Source organism: Eretmochelys imbricata, chromosome 3 (assembly GCF_965152235.1).
Source record: "Eretmochelys imbricata isolate rEreImb1 chromosome 3, rEreImb1.hap1, whole genome shotgun sequence".
NCBI classification, from domain to species: Eukaryota; Metazoa; Chordata; order Testudines; family Cheloniidae; genus Eretmochelys; species Eretmochelys imbricata.
Genome location: NC_135574.1, coordinates 45,129,351 through 45,145,164, shown reverse-complemented (window position 1 = coordinate 45,145,164; position 15,814 = coordinate 45,129,351). Strand labels below are relative to the sequence as shown.

Genomic DNA, 15,814 nt, shown 5'->3' with positions numbered 1-15,814 from the left:
CATCTCCACAATTTTAAGGAAGTTTCCATTGTTTGGCATGAAGTGCCATGCAGTGCTAGGTTTTGGGTAACGAGCACGCTCACAATGAGCCTTTTCAGAACATTTTGCCAGTAAAGAGACTCTGATGCAATCTTCTCTTGATGCTGATCATCTATGGTGGTCTTTAACCTTAGTCTCATCTCAAGCTCTTTCCACCTATGGAATGCTCTCTGGTGATTTGCTGCCTTCTCATGGCATGCAAGATTTCTAGCCAGATTTTTCCAGTCCTTTGTTCCTGTAGAACCCAATGTGGCTGGAACATTAGACTGGAAGAGTTTGCAACAAAAACGGTATGCAGCGTTCTGTGTTTTTGAGTACATAGGCCATGGACTCTCCACTTTGTCACCATTGGGGATTTCACGCCAGTAATGTGTTGGATGGAAACTTCTATTTTCATTGTCTTTAGAGAACATGAAGTTTTTCACTTGCTGTGGCCCATGCATTAGAAGGAAGTCCCTCAGGCTACTGCTCAAGTGTGTCCACAGTCCTGGATCATCTAGACTTAAGAACTAAACTCAGCAGCAGCCGTTTCTTGCGCCTCCACCACACTCTTCTCTGATCTACACTTTTCTTCAGGAATGTGCACGGTTACATCCATTTGAGATGGAGATATGGATCCTGCAGTAGCTGCCAGGTCACCTGCACTCTGACTAACTGGAAGATCAGGCATCTCCTCACCACTCTCATCCTCACTGGGGCCGGAAGGCTCATTGTGAACATTTGTGTCTATGTATCTCAGGAGAGATCCTTCCTGCTTAGATGGAAAAGCTTCCTTTGCTTTCTTTCTTTTTCTGAATGCTGCCCCAGAAGGGTGTTTTCTTCTTTCACTCATGACTGCTGTTCCATGCCAACTATAGTGGCTCTCAACACTCAGTTGAAGGAGAAAATTAAGCAGGCTGGTAGCAGGGCCTGAGTGAGGGAAGATAGGTCCTTAAGACGCTGCTAACTGGCTCCTGCTACTTCAGTTGACTGCCTGTTGTCCTCAAGTGGGTTCATGGAAGCAGCAGGAAACAGGAAGTTCCCATAGAAGCTGGTGTTAATCAGTCCAGGGGATGCTAGAGAGGTACATAAGAGGATCCTCCTCCTCTCTCTCCCTGCAGCTCCTGCTGCTTTCTGTTATTCCCTCTCACCTTTTCTCCTGCCTGCCTGTTATGTCTCTTGTGCCCTCCTTCCTCCAGCACAGCACTCCACCATCTCTGTGCATCTAGAGCAGAGAGAATACATATGCACCAGCAGCAGACACAATTTTCTATACTCTGGGTCCTAGTGGTGCTCCCCTCCACAGTCTGACACCTGAGGCGGCCGCCTCAATTTGCCTCATGGTAAGGCCAGCCCTGTGTTTAGAATTCAATTAATCAATTTTAGATGCCTTTCTAACTAAATAAGATTTCATGGCTTATTTAAGGTGCAAACTGTAACAATGCTGGTTCTGGCAGGATCCAACTGAGAGTGCCAATTCAGGACAAATTGCTTAAAGTAGGGCAGTTACAGCCCAAGGCTGGGGTTTCTGTGAACACCAAGGCAAACCAAATCAGCCAAACAGAGACGACTTTGGTTTTACCCCACTGGCTAACCACAAGTCACACAAGCAATTCCCTTAGACACCACAGTTTCCTGGTATCACCACCAGTGCCACTTATTATGGGGACAAATGGTTATGAAAACCAATACCCCAGTAAAAGAAAAAAGGTTCTCTCGATCCCAAAAGGACCAAGCCCCAGACCCAGGTCAAGGTACAAATAGATCTTACCCACAAATCATGCTGTTGCCAATCCTTTAGAATCTAAAATCTAAAGGTTTATTCATAAAAGGAAAAAGATGTAGATGAGCGCAAGAATTGGTTAAATGGAATCAATTACATACAGTAATGGCAAAGTTCTTGGTTCAGGCTTGTAGAAGTGATGGAATAAACTCCAGGTTCGAATCAAGTCTCTGGAGTACATCCACAGCTGGGATGGGTCATTCATTCCTTTGTTTAGAGCTTCAGTTTGTAGCAAAATCCCTCCAGAGGTAAGAAGCAGGTCTGAAGACAAGATGAAGATGAGGCATAAGCCTTTTATAGTCTTTTCCAGGTGTAAAAACACCTCTTTGTCCTTACTGTGGAAAATTACAGCAAAATGGAGTTTGGAGTCACATGGGCAAGTCCCTGCATACTTTGCTGAGTCACAAGGCCTATCTGCCTTCTCTCAATGGGTCAATTGTATAGCTGATGGTCTTAATGTGCCATCAAGCAGGCTAGGCAGAGCTGACACCAACTTGTCTGGGGTCAGAAGCATAGCATAAGTTTGAAATACAGACAGTATAGAGCCAATATTCATAACTTCAACTACAAAAATGATACACACATATAGACAGCATAATCATAACCAGCAAACCATAACCTCTCCATAGACCCCTTACATGATAACCTTTATACAATATTTGCTGCAAATATATAACAGTGGTTGCAACAATGATCTATACAGTTACAGATTATATCAATAACATCACACAAACGCTATCTAAAAAGACTATACAGGTGTCGGATGAGGCAATGTCAACCATTCAGTGACTTTTACCACAGCCTGCAGTGACTGCAAGAAGCGACTACAAAGTAGTAAGAGTGCCTTTTCCTGCCTCCTTCCCCAACAACCTTCAAAAGCATAAGCATTCTATATTTCTCCATTCCTAAATGCTTCTTATGAGGTATAATAAGAAAAGGGAGGGAACCCTTTTGAGCGCAACTAATTACAACAAGAAAAATTAAAACACCTTGAGATGGGAATGTTTGAAAAGATGATAGATTCACTTATTCACAGATAAAGTACAACACAGACAAAAACAAAACTAACTCTCTGCACAGCCCTGATGTGCCTCAACCTGCCTTTTCAATGTTCCCCAAGCCTTCCCATTTTTACTGAAGGAATGAAGGTGATAAGCAGATATTAGACAGAAGTGAGGAAGTTAACAAAAGGCAGAAATCACTCTCAAGGGGTTTTACAGAATGTTGTGCAAAACTACTGATAACATGCCAAGTTATTAACATGAAAAAGGGTTTAAAAGAAACAGAAAACCCTACAGCCTTAAGCTAAAATCATCTGGCTTTCTCCCGCTTCTCTCTTCAACATACTCTATGAACAATGATTGACACAACAGAAGCAGCACACCTACCAGGATAGAAAACAACATGCTAGTTATTTGCTGCCCCACAAAACATCCCTCTACCTCTCTCTGAAAGGACTCTTACATTAAACAAATCTATAAATGCATCACTAGTTTCTTTTCACGGTCACACAGTCATTTTAGAATAACTTGTATTTTATCTACACTATAATAGCATGTTATTTAAAACCAAAGAGAAACCCTTATCTTGGAAATGTTTGGGTAAAACTATTACGAATGTAAAATGGTTTTAAAAATCCCAAGTTCAAAAAATTGTAGTTAGGAAAGTTCAATCACCAGTTATATGTTCTCTCATCAAAATGTTTGAAACACTATATGAAACAAGTAGCTGAAGAAAATATCTCTTACACAGCTAAGACAAATTGTAAACCCTTTTGTGATGTGATCAACCATCAGGTTGGTACAATCCTGCTTGTATTAAAGCCCAAAACGAATTTACTGCTTAATAACTTCAGACAACATGAAGTGGGGGTGTACCTGGAGATAGCCCAGTATATACAGGTAATAAAACTTTCTGCACAAATGCTCAAGTCATTGCTGGGAAGCTAGCATTTAAGAAGAACTGCTCTGTATTACTCACTTACTGGGTTGTGAAGCCCATAGCGACTTTAAGTTCCTGAAATCCATTCAGTGGAAAAAACAGTAATGTAAGCAGCATCTGGAACAGAAGTATTAAAGATGTGGCCTGTTGCCTTTTCCCACCTTACGATAGTCTCCAACTGAGACACGAGCACAGCAAGAAATAAGACATGATACTACAAAACTCAAGAACGTGCATATTTAAACATGAAACTTAGCCCAGGTCTAGACTACAAACTTACATTAGTGTAACAGTATAACATTGCTCAGGGGTGTGAAAAATCCTCACTCCTGAGCGAGGCAGTTATAGCGACCTAACCGCCACTGAAGATAGTGTTATGTCAACAGGAGAGTTTCTCCAGTCGACAGCTACTGCCTCTCCCAGAGGTAGATTAACTATGCTGATGGGAGAAGCTCTCCTGTCAGCAAAGTAACGTCTTCACTAAAGCTGCGCCACTGCAGCTTTTTACATGTAGACCTGCCCTTATTTACTCAGAAGTTATTCAACAAGTGAATCTCTTTCTAAATGTTTACATGTACCACAGGTTTTGCATACTGTTCCGGAAGGAAGATTGGACAAGAGTGGGGAGAGAGAGTGAATATGTGTATCTATATTTTTTCTAATAAAGACACTTATTCACGAGAGCCAGTCACCATTATTACCCCCAACTTCTATAACTGTTCATTTAACGGAGAAATGAATGTAAGTTCACAAACAGAGGAACATTTAACTTACAGGAGCTGCAGGGAAATTGGCTGACAGTTCGTATGGTTCCTCTGAAATCCAATGTCCACATTCCAAAGACCACAGTACCTAAAATAAAGTTAAGTAGTAAGTAGACACTTAAAATTCCATTGTACTTTTCAAGAGGCAATAAAACAGCAGCCACTTTGAAAATATAACTAAAAATTAACAATGAAATTAGAATAGTTGGTTACACTTTTTTTTAAACCTAAATGAAATGTTTTCCTGCAGATTAATAAGAGGTTTAAAAATAAGAATTTGTGGTTGCTTACTTGTAGTCTCTTTTCTTCAAAGGAATACGTCCACATAACTTCAGTGTGGATAACCACCTGTCTGTAGGTTTTGAATAAAAGCTGATTGGATGGCTGATAAGAGACTAGCCCTTATCTTCTGGAGACCCCCTCAGTTTTGAGATGCTTCCAAAGCTAGCCTCTCTGGATTGTGAAACAAAAAATGAATCTCATCCTGCATCAGCACCTTGCAAAAATAATACTCGAAGAAAAATTTAACTACTGCAGAGAACTTCAAACAGATCTCCCTTTTTAGGGAGGAACAGATCTGTGGGCCTATTCCTTCAAAAAGGGAAAATTTTCAGGTAAGCAACCACAATTTCTCCCATTGTCTCTCTCAGGGCTAGGTCCACAGATCTCTGCGTGGGATTTTCTCAGCAGTGACAAAATTCCTAGGGAGAGAACAAAATAATGTCACTGAAAGAAAGGATTTCCTTACCCTAAGGAATCACCAGTGCGCAGAAGCCACATGACAAAGGCTGCGTCACCTGAAAACTGAATATCTATCTTGTAAAACAAGGTAAATATACACAGGGAGGACCAAGCTGCAGTTTTACAGATTTCATTGCAACCAGCCTGTCCTTTCTCACCCACGATGCCACCACCACTTGTACTTTAAATAGATGAACAGTGAACTCTGATGCCCATTGGAGAATTGAATCCTTTTGCTCTACATGCCTCAGCAATGCATCAGCATATCTACTCAGATTGATGATTTAGATGCCTTAGCACCTCTTTTTCTTGGATGAAATAAGACCAGTCAGTCTGTTTTTCTTATGTTCAGTCCTTTTCACATTAAACTTTAAGGCTTATCTTACATTCAACAAATGCCATAGTTTCTCCTTTGGGTGAGAAGGATGTGGACAAAAAGAAGACAATGAGATCCCTTGTGCTTAATGAAAAATCAAATTCACTTTTGGAATAAAGGTGGGATCCATTCTCAAACCACCTTATCTTTGTAAAAGATGCAGCAGGATGGATAAAGCTCCCAACTCTAACATCTTTCTTGCTGAAGAAGTGATAGCAGTCAGAAGAGTCGTTTTGATAATCAAGTAAAAAGGACACCTGCATTATGGCACTGAGTACAACGTTCAAATTCCAAGATGGAGATCTAGGCTGTCTCGCCTGGACGGGGAAGGTAGTGCCATGAAGGCGATGAGCTCTCTCGCCGCCTCAAAGGTCTCCGGTGTGAAGGGCAGCTCCAAAGCCTCTCCACGACTCTCCCAAGGAGGGGAGTCATGAGGAGCTGGACTCGACTGACCCCTTGTCAGTGCAGGAGTCAGCAGTGCCGGGCTAGGTGGTGCCACACTTACTTGGCCCAAAATGGGTCTCATTGCACCACAGTCCTTCCATCCCGGCCTCGGTGTGGATGAGCGCCCTCTGTCCAGCTTCCTCTTCTTGCAGGGCCCCAGGGACTGGGGAACAGTGCCGTGCGTCTGTATCAGAGTCTTTTCTCAGGGACGAAGTTTCCTTTGTCAATGTCGGAGCACTGCGCACCAACGCTGAGGTATTAGGTATCAATTTGGCTGAACTCGGCTCCGAGTGGGGGCAGAGGGCAGCCTCCATCAGAAGGATCTTCAACCGTTGGTCTCTTTCTTTTTGAGTCCTGGGGCAAAACCCCCTACAGATTTTGCAATGGTCCTTCTGATGCGATTCCCCCGGCACTTCAAGCAAGAAGTGTGGGGGTCACTCCTGGTCATAGGCTTGTTACAAGCTGCACAGGGTTTAAACCCCCGGGACCAATACATGCCCCGGCACTAAGGAATGGGGAGGGGGGTAGGGAAGCAGGAGATACCCCCAGAACAATTCCCTACTGGAATCCAACTATATAATGACTAACTACAACTATTAACTAACTGATCAAACTATTTACAGAAAGACAGTCTGAAGACTACTAGGAAGAAGGCTTGCCGAAGCAAGAGCAAACGAGCATTCCAGCTATCCATCATAGGCAGTAAGAAGGAACTGAAGTGGTGGCGGGGCCCTATATAGATGCCATAAAGGCGCAACTCTAGGGGACACCTGATCCAACCCGACAGGTACTGCTAGGGGAAAAACCTTCCGGCTACTGTGCACACAGCACGCACACACCTCATTGGAATCAACATGAGCAAGCACTCAAAAACTTAACTTACAGGAGCTGCAACCTGATATCAAAACCATCTTGTAAAAATTCCAGAACATGAGACACTTTCGTTACATGGTGCTGAGTATAGATTCATAGAAACGTAGGATTGGAAGAGACCTTTCCTCAGCCTCACAGACCACTCAGAGTAGTTATCAATGGTTTGCTGCCAATGTTTGGATCATTGACTGAGTCACTCAAGTAGACCCCCTCCTTGGACGGGGACCTGCCTAGAATAGGAAAGGGTATACCCATATCCCCTTCTGCCTAAGAAAAAGCCACCAGAACAATGAGAATTTTTGAGAACACTCATAGGTGTAGATGACAGTCTAAAATAGAGCATTTTGCACTGCAAAATGATCAGTCCTATGGGCAAACTGCTGAAATCTCCTGTGTGCCCGGTGAATATAGGTTTTCTTCAAATCAATTAACAAAGTAATCCCCTGGCAGATCGCCACTGATATGGACTTCATGAACATGATCCTTATGAACTTGTTCTGGTGTTTTAAGTCCAACACAGCTTTGTCCTCCTCCGATCTCCTGGGTACCAGAACAAGAGATTGAGTAGTGACCAGAGAACATCTCCATCTCAGGAACTATACTGCACCGATTCACAAAAGATGATCTATGGCCTTTAGCATATCTTACCTCTTTTGCAGATTTGATGATACTAGTGAAAGGGAAAATGACAATTCATAATCTTTTAAAATTCTGTGCTGTACCATTGTTAAACCACATCCGGGATCCACCTGTCTGATGTGGAGAGAGGCCACTGGGTCCTTGAACTTTAATAGTCTCTCCCATAGGTGTTGCTTGTCAGAATTCTCCTGACCATAGTACAACATTGTTCCTAGAGTTGGAATTTGCATTGTGGAAAGACTAGTCTCTCTCCTTTCCGGGCTTAGACTCGTTACGTTTGCTTTTGTCGTTGTGTTGACTTCTATACTTAGAGAAGCCACAAAAAGGATATTTAGACCTGTAAAAATCTTTAGACTGGGATTTGGACTTAGGAAGGTTCTGCAAGATCTTTGATTTATCTAAGGAACTTTTGTCTAATGGCTCCCCAAATAACCAAGCTCTTGAATATTTAAAAAAAATCAAATAAACCACTAATGTGATTTTTGCCTCTATATAGCCCTTCCAGGAATGTAAACAGAGGTGCTGTCTGGTCACCTCATTGGAGACCATGCTTAGTGCTGAAAACCTCAAAGCATCTCTGGTTGCATCAGCTATGAATGCTGAAGCCACTGAGATTTTCTTTAACTCTGAACCTAATCACAATGATTGCTTAGGCTTTTGGCAGTCTGACTACCAAATTGTCTGTCCAGGCCAATACTGTTCTTGCCCAACATGTTGCCACAGCAGAAGCCCTCGGAGAGAAAGAAACAGCCTCAAAATGTATGATGCAGTGATATTTCAACTCTGCAGGCATTGGATTCTTTAAGGAAAAAGTCCCCTTCCATTTGGATAGCAGTCTCTTTGACTAATGATGAAACTGCCCCATCCACTTTGCGAAAAGACAAAATCTGCTTTGCTATGGTGCATGTTGTAGAATTTTCTCTCACACCTGGACAATGTCAGACTTTTGCCAAGGTTTCCCATTCAGCCTTAATCCCTCTTTCCAAAAAGACATGAAGGGGGAATGTGTGGTTCAGCTTAACCTGTTGGAATACACTTTTTTGTAATTTCCGTATCAATCCTCTCTTCTTCCTCCTTAGAATTTTTTCTAGCAGGCTCATCGGATAGAATACCTAAGTATCTAATAAATATTTCTCAAATCATTCAGCTGGAAAAAAATCCTATTGATTCGCTTCATCCTGCGATTCAGATTCTGAGACTGAGAGTTCACCACACTCCTGTGAAGAACGTCCCGACTTTCTCCTTGACTTCTTTTTTCTTCCCTTCGATTTAGATTCAACAGATTTCCTAGCCTTCTTTTTTTTCCTTGTTGATACCCATGAAGATAAGGATGAAAATGAATTAAATGATGATGAAGGACCAGACAACAAATTCTACTCCTTTTATTATGATTTTTCTTTCCGAGTATGAAAACCCTGTGTGAAGAGCCTTTAGCTCTGGCATCCTCTGGGGATAAGTCAGAGGAACTGCTGTCAACTGGAGGACAGGCCAGTTTTCTCAGTTTCTGAGGTAATTTCTTGAACCTTGTTTGCCCTTTTTAAAAAATTTTCTCCTTAAGGGAGGTGGGGATTTGGAACCTGGGTCAGATGAGGAGTCCTGTGAACCTCTTCTGCTAATAGGTACCTCTTTATCTTTGTCCTTTAGAGAGAGAATAGAATGCCTGTGATGGGACACTGTAGCTGCTGCCTGGGTATCTGAGGTAAAGGAGCTTTTTGTGCTAAATCCAGGGGCTCTCTAGCCCAAGAAGTAATTTCTTCTTGGGGGGAGAGTCCCTTCTCCCCTCTGTGCAGAATTCCTGACTTCCCATGGGGAAAGAGATTTAATTGCTTGAAAAGGGACGGAAAGGGTGAGGAGTAACGAAACCTGCACTGCAGGAAGATGCACACCCAAAATCGTCTCACCAACCACTCCTTGCTCCGCCTGTGATGGATTCAGCCAGTCTCACTTATGGTTTCCCCATGCAGGGCTGCTGCCTTTTCATGCAACCACCTGAAAGGCTCTCAATTTTTCCCATCATCCCCTGAGACATTTGTGGCCTGGTTGTCAAGACTCCTGGGGAATCAGCCTCCTAAGTCTGGCTAAGGTGGCCAAAGTGAAACCTTTCTGACCAAGCGGCTGTAGTGCACAATGCACAAGCCTCTTCTTCTGCACGCTCTGGCAGAGATAAAAAGCAGGAGGAACACAGCCTTGGTCTCCTATTTGGACCATTCTTAGCCAACCTCTTATTACCTGAGCAGTCATGGGGGGTGCAGGAGTGCGAGATGTCATAATTCTGGCTAGAGACAAACTACCTCTTCAGGCTTTTTTCCCCACCATTCTCTCTCAGTTGGTGCTGGATTCCACTGCCTGCCAGTGGAGACAGAACAAAACTCAGGGGGTGTCAAGGTTCCTCCCCCACTCTGAACTCTAGGGTACAGATGTGGGGACCTGCATGAAAAACCTCCTAAGCTTATCTTTACCAGCTTAGGTCAAAACTTCCCCAAGGTACAAAGTATTCCACCCGTGGTCCTTGGAATGGCCGCTACCACCACCAAACTAATACTGGTTACTGGGGAAGAGCTGTTTGGACGCGTCCTTCCCCCCAAAATACTTCCCAAAACCCTGCACCCCACTTCCTGGACAAGGTTTGGTAAAAAGCCTCACCAATTTGCCTAGGTGACTACAGACCCAGACCCTTAGATCTTAAGAACAATGAACAATCCTCCCAACACTTGCACCCCCCCTTTCCTGGGAAATGTTGGATAAAAAGCCTCACCAATTTGCATAGGTGACCACAGACCCAAACCCTTGGATCTGAGAACAATGAAAAAGCATTCAGTTTTTTACAAGAAAACTTTTAATAGAAAATAGAAGTAAATAGAAATAAATAAATCCCCCCTGTAAAATCAGGATGGTAGATATCTTACAGGGTAATTAGATTAAAAAACATAGAGAACCCCTCTAGGCAAAACCTTAAGTTACAAAAAAGATACACAGACAGAAATAGTTATTCTATTCAGCACAATTCTTTTCTCAGCCATTTAAAGAAATCATAATCTAACACATACCTAGCTAGATTACTTATTAAAAGTTCTAAGACTCCATTCCTGTTCTGTCCCTGGCAAAAGCATCACACAGACAGACACAGACCCTTTGTTTCTCTCCCTCCTCCCAGCTTTTGAAAGTATCTTGTCTCCTCATTGGTCATTTTGGTCAGGTGCCAGCGAGGTTACCTTTAGCTTCTTAACCCTTTACAGGTGAGAGGAGCTTTCCCCTGGCCAGGAGGAATTTCAAAGGGGTTTACCCTTCCCCTTATATTTATGACAGGGGGTCTTCAGAAGGTGGGGGCTTGTCCCTTGTCAGCTGTCCAATCAGCTTTGATTCTGCCTCCTACAGTTACAGACAGAAGACAACCCACACTGAGGATCTGTGGATCTAGCCCTGAGAGAGAACTGCAAGTCTGCATTAATGATTTAAATGCTACTGAATAACGGTTATGACACAAGACAAGTAACTGAAAAAGGATCATTAAGAGAAATTGATGCATAATGTGGAATATTACCTGAAAATAACACTGATGGGGCTATGTAGTGGGTTTCTGTGCCCACAGGCTACCATTTTTTTAAGGATCCCATTGCTGTGCTTGAAGTCAGGAGCACACCATGTTGTGATTGACACTACAATATTGAACACGCACAACTCCTCCCCACCTTGAAACTATCTGATTTCATACCTCCTCACTTGGAAGGAAGTTTTTAAAGTGCTTCTTACAAAGTGTGAATCTAGAATGACAACTGACCCTATAATATATTACCTTCCTTTTCAGTCTTTCCCATTAAAAAATTAGACACTTTTCATTTGTTTTTGTGTTAATATTTTAAGAGGTTTTGTATTTTTACGTTTTCATTATATTTATTTTTATTCTAATGAACACCCTTCTGAGTGCTCTGGTGAGGTCCCTATCATTATTATAGTAAATATTTCTCTAACGCTTTAAGTGTGAACAAATCAATTCAGTTCTTCATTAGGTAGTATTAGGAAACAGTCCTAAGGACAATATACTTCTCCAAAATAAAAATCTAGCTCTTCAGTTTAATAATGCAAAATTGTAAATTTAAAGATTTTTCCCAATAAATTATTACAATTCTATATCATATTGAAATTTACGCAAATGTCATATGCAACTAATTATATTAATAGGGTTTAACCAACGTGCACTATGTAATGACAACATATCTTATTCCCTTAATTTATACATACCCTAAAAACCACTGAAATCCTATTTATATGGGTAAATGTGTCAATGCTCTGTCCATATCTTGAGTTTAGAAAGATCATAAATTATATATCACCCCATATAAAAACAAATTAGAAGACCAAAGTTTGCAAAGTGAAACACTGAGACTCATAAAATAAAGAGTTTCCCTGCAACCTTAACTCTCTTCCAGATGCTGGCGCACTATGATACAGTCTTAAGTGGCACAACGACATACTACTTTTCCCTGCAGGCCCCGAACTCATTCAGTGTGCAAAATGGATGGTGCTCAGTGCACGAAGCAGCTGCTTAACGTTTATTTTTATCCGCATTGTCAAATGCAAGCTTCAGGCTTCACACACCATCTGACTCTTGCATTGTATAAGGCAGGTGTCCTGAGGACTTACTTCATTTACTACACAAATAAGGTTAGGCTTCTTTCCTATACAAAACTGCTTCATTCACAATTCAGCCTACAGAGTAAAATGAGATTGAGGTCATGTGGGGGAAACATAATATGATCTTGTAATTTAAAACTATCATACATAACCCATACTACACAAGGTGTATATGCAAAGAGGAAAGGCTCCATTTCATTAATTCCCTCCCCTATCATCCTTTGGGAATTGTATTTACTGTAGCACTAAAAAAAAAAGGCTAATAATGATACAGCGTAATGGCTAGCTGCATAAAATAGACCAAAACAACATCATTTATATTCAAGGATCTTGGCCATTCAGCATTTCAGAGGTAGAGTTTCAGAGCAGCTGTGACACTTTCAGCAGTTACTTCAGCTTTCTGTTCCTAGTAGGGCCATTACAAAATGATTAGATAAGGAGTTAAAAAAATATTGTATTTTAACATCGCTCAGTGACATTTTCCCTGCAGAGACAGTCCATGTTTCAACAGAGACACTTCCGCTACCTGTCGCAGAAATAGTCTACTCCTAATATGGTAAATAAATGGGCAGTATACTTTGCCACATCTCTAGAAACTTACTCATTTTTACAGATTCTTGAAAATGTTATATTTTCTGGATTACATCAGTTTCATAGGACTTTAGAAAAAAATCAGGAAACACTAGACAAATTATAATCAGTTCTTGAAAACAGTTTACCGTTAAGCCTATTCACCTGTGGCTAATAGGACATACGGTTGAGAAGCCTTACTAATAGTGTTCAGGAACAATGTCTTGGAGAGGAAGCCCATCCCATCTATATGATAGGGAGAGAATAATGAAATTCCTACCAGGGTACTAGCCCCAACCCCTGCAATTTTTCATCTTAGCCTTTGTATTGTAGGTGTCTGAGAATTCTGAAGCACAGATACACATTCTGTTGAAAGGAAGGACCACCGTGCTCCATCCTATTACCTCGTCCTGAGTCATGAATGTCCCCACTCTAGTATTGAATGGCTGACAAGCTGTTTGCATAATTTATTTATAAATTAATGCACTCTTGCCCCAATTCAATCATCTCACTCTCTTTTCAGAACGTTTAAGTTCCACAATATCCCTCCAGTACTTCCCATTTAGCAAGGCTTGAATGTGGACCAAATGGGCACCCATCCACAAGGATTACAGTATAGTTCATGCATTATTTAATTCAATTAATTTTAAGTGCTTTCGGCAGTTTCCATAGCAATAAGAATAAAACCTGAATGGAAAAGTATATATGTACAAAAAAGGGCCGCCTGAATGTAGAAGGTAAATCCCTGTGTCCCAGCCCAATTCTCATTCTGGCAAATGCCTACATAGTCTTCCTGCCATTTCAGGCAAATGGGGTCCATTTCTTTCTGTTATCATTTCTATGCACAGTTAAAGTACTCCCAAAATTCATCCCAGAACAAGTTGAATTTTATTGGTGCATGAAGTTATTCCTGTGGATAGTTTTATATATTTTAGATTTAAATTTACAAAATTTCTGGGATCCTGTAAAAAAGAGGTTCTACCTAATCCAAGATATTAACCATACTATAAACTATAAAACACACTACACTGAAAGATGCCATAACAGATCTCACATCTGATATGTTGATTCTTCAAAATGGTACTGGCTACTGCCCGAGAGGGTATTAGACTAGATGGACTATGGGTCTGATCGAGTATGGCAACGCCTATGTTTCTAAAGAGGAGGTTGTGGCACCCTGTACCTCATGTTCACCACTTTTGTATGGTTATGATACATTTTGTACAAAGCATGCCTTGTGAGGTATCATTTGAAAACTCATGATCTACTGAACATTGTTGTTCTGTTAACATGTGTACACCATCATTGTACACATAGTTACTCAATTTTGCTTTAGGTTTGTTACTGAAACAAGTTGTGAGTCTGGAGAACGCCCACAGACCACCTCCACAGAAATAACAGAGGACTGTAAACAAAGGCCTTGCATGTATCGCAAATGTCACGTATACAGAAGGTATGAGCCAGAAATTTACAATTCACCTGAGAGACACTTTGAATCTCACGTACACAAGAGATTGCTTTATCTACACCCCAGTGGGGGCAGGGGGAAGGGTGTGCTCCTCAACAAGGAAGGTATAAAATAAGAGACAATGGCTTCTTCTCCTCTGCCCTGCACCCACAGAGAAAGATCCTTTAGAAAAAACAAAGAAAAACCTTTGAACTGGAGTAGTCCTCCCAGGCTGTAAGGAGACCCAGCCTGTGAACTAAGAAAAATGAACTGTGAACTACCTGTAGCATCTGATGGAGTGAGCAAGTTGCTTGCTTCAAGTCTTGGTTAGCTTGCTAAATTTAGGAATTAGATTGTGATTCTATATTTTCTTTCTTTTGTAACCAATTCTGACTTTTATGCTTTTATCACTTATAATCACTTAAAATCTCTCTCTCTAGTTAATAAACTTGTTTTAATATTTTATCTAAACCAGTGCGTTTTGACTGAAGTATCTGGGGGAATCTCTACTCAAGTAAACAAAGGCTGTTGCATGATCATTTCCATTGATAAAATGACAAACTAATTAATGAGCTTACTCTGATCCAAGAGGTCTTGAGCAGTGTAAGATGCACAATTCTGGGGAGCAAGGCTGGGACTGAGGGATATGCGGGTGTTGTCCTGCATTAGTTTATGAGTGGCTAGGAAAGCATTCAAGTAACTTTCCTTTATGTGCCTTGACATGGCAGTGTGATCAGAGCCTGGAGAGGCTGCTTTTTACTAGCCTAACAGTGTAAGAGACACCCTGGTCTGGAAAATTAAGGGGACACTGCTGTTCAAAAGTCCATCTTGTACCCTGAGGAATGTCACTGAAGTTACCTACCTGTAAATGGAGGTTCTTCGAGATGTGTGGCCCCTATGGTTATTCCACTGAGGGTTTATGCATGCGCACCATGCACAGAGTCGAAAAATTAGAAAGCAGCATCCGTTGGTCTGCGCATATGCCATGACCAGCCTTGTGCTTCTGTCCAAGGCGTTGAAGGGCAGAGCAGACCAACTACATCTCCAGTTCCTTCTCCACCATGAATCTGACAGATCCAAAGCAGAGGGGAAAGAATCATGGAAGTGGAATACAGATAGGGACCACACATCTTGAAGAACCTCCATTTACAGGTAAGCAACCTACTCTTCTTCTAGTGATGGTCCCTATTGTATTCCACTGAGTTATGACTTCCTGAGTTATTTCACTAACTTCATGACAAGCAGTACCGAAGTCAAAAGGAGGGTGAGAGGACAAAAGGGTCTTGCAGAAGCATCCACCACAGAGTCCTGCTCCAAGGTGTAGTGTGTGGAGACGGTACGTACAGAACTCCATGTGGCTGCTCTACATATGTCTATGAGATATGCTCCACATATGTCCTAAAGGATGCAATGGTCATAGCTTGAACTCTAGTGGAGTGAGTCCATACCCCTATAGGGGGGAGGTAGGCTCGACAGATGGTAGCAGAGTTTAATACAGCCAGAAATCCATTTGGAAATTCTCTGGGTGGAGATGGCCTGTACCCTAAGTCTATTTGCTACTGGAAGGAACAGTCTAAGGGATTTTT

At 41.7% G+C, this 15,814-nt stretch overlaps 1 protein-coding gene across 1 annotated transcript in view; it reads right to left on the bottom strand.

The window, feature by feature from the left end:
• MCPH1 (microcephalin 1) overlaps positions 1 to 15,814 on the bottom strand; it is a 237,573-nt gene that overhangs the window by 134,426 nt on the left and 87,333 nt on the right. The window contains 3 exon segments of the mRNA XM_077811576.1: positions 3,786 to 3,809; positions 3,812 to 3,859; positions 4,517 to 4,594. Coding sequence (XP_077667702.1) covers positions 3,786 to 3,809; positions 3,812 to 3,859; positions 4,517 to 4,594 — 150 coding nt within the window.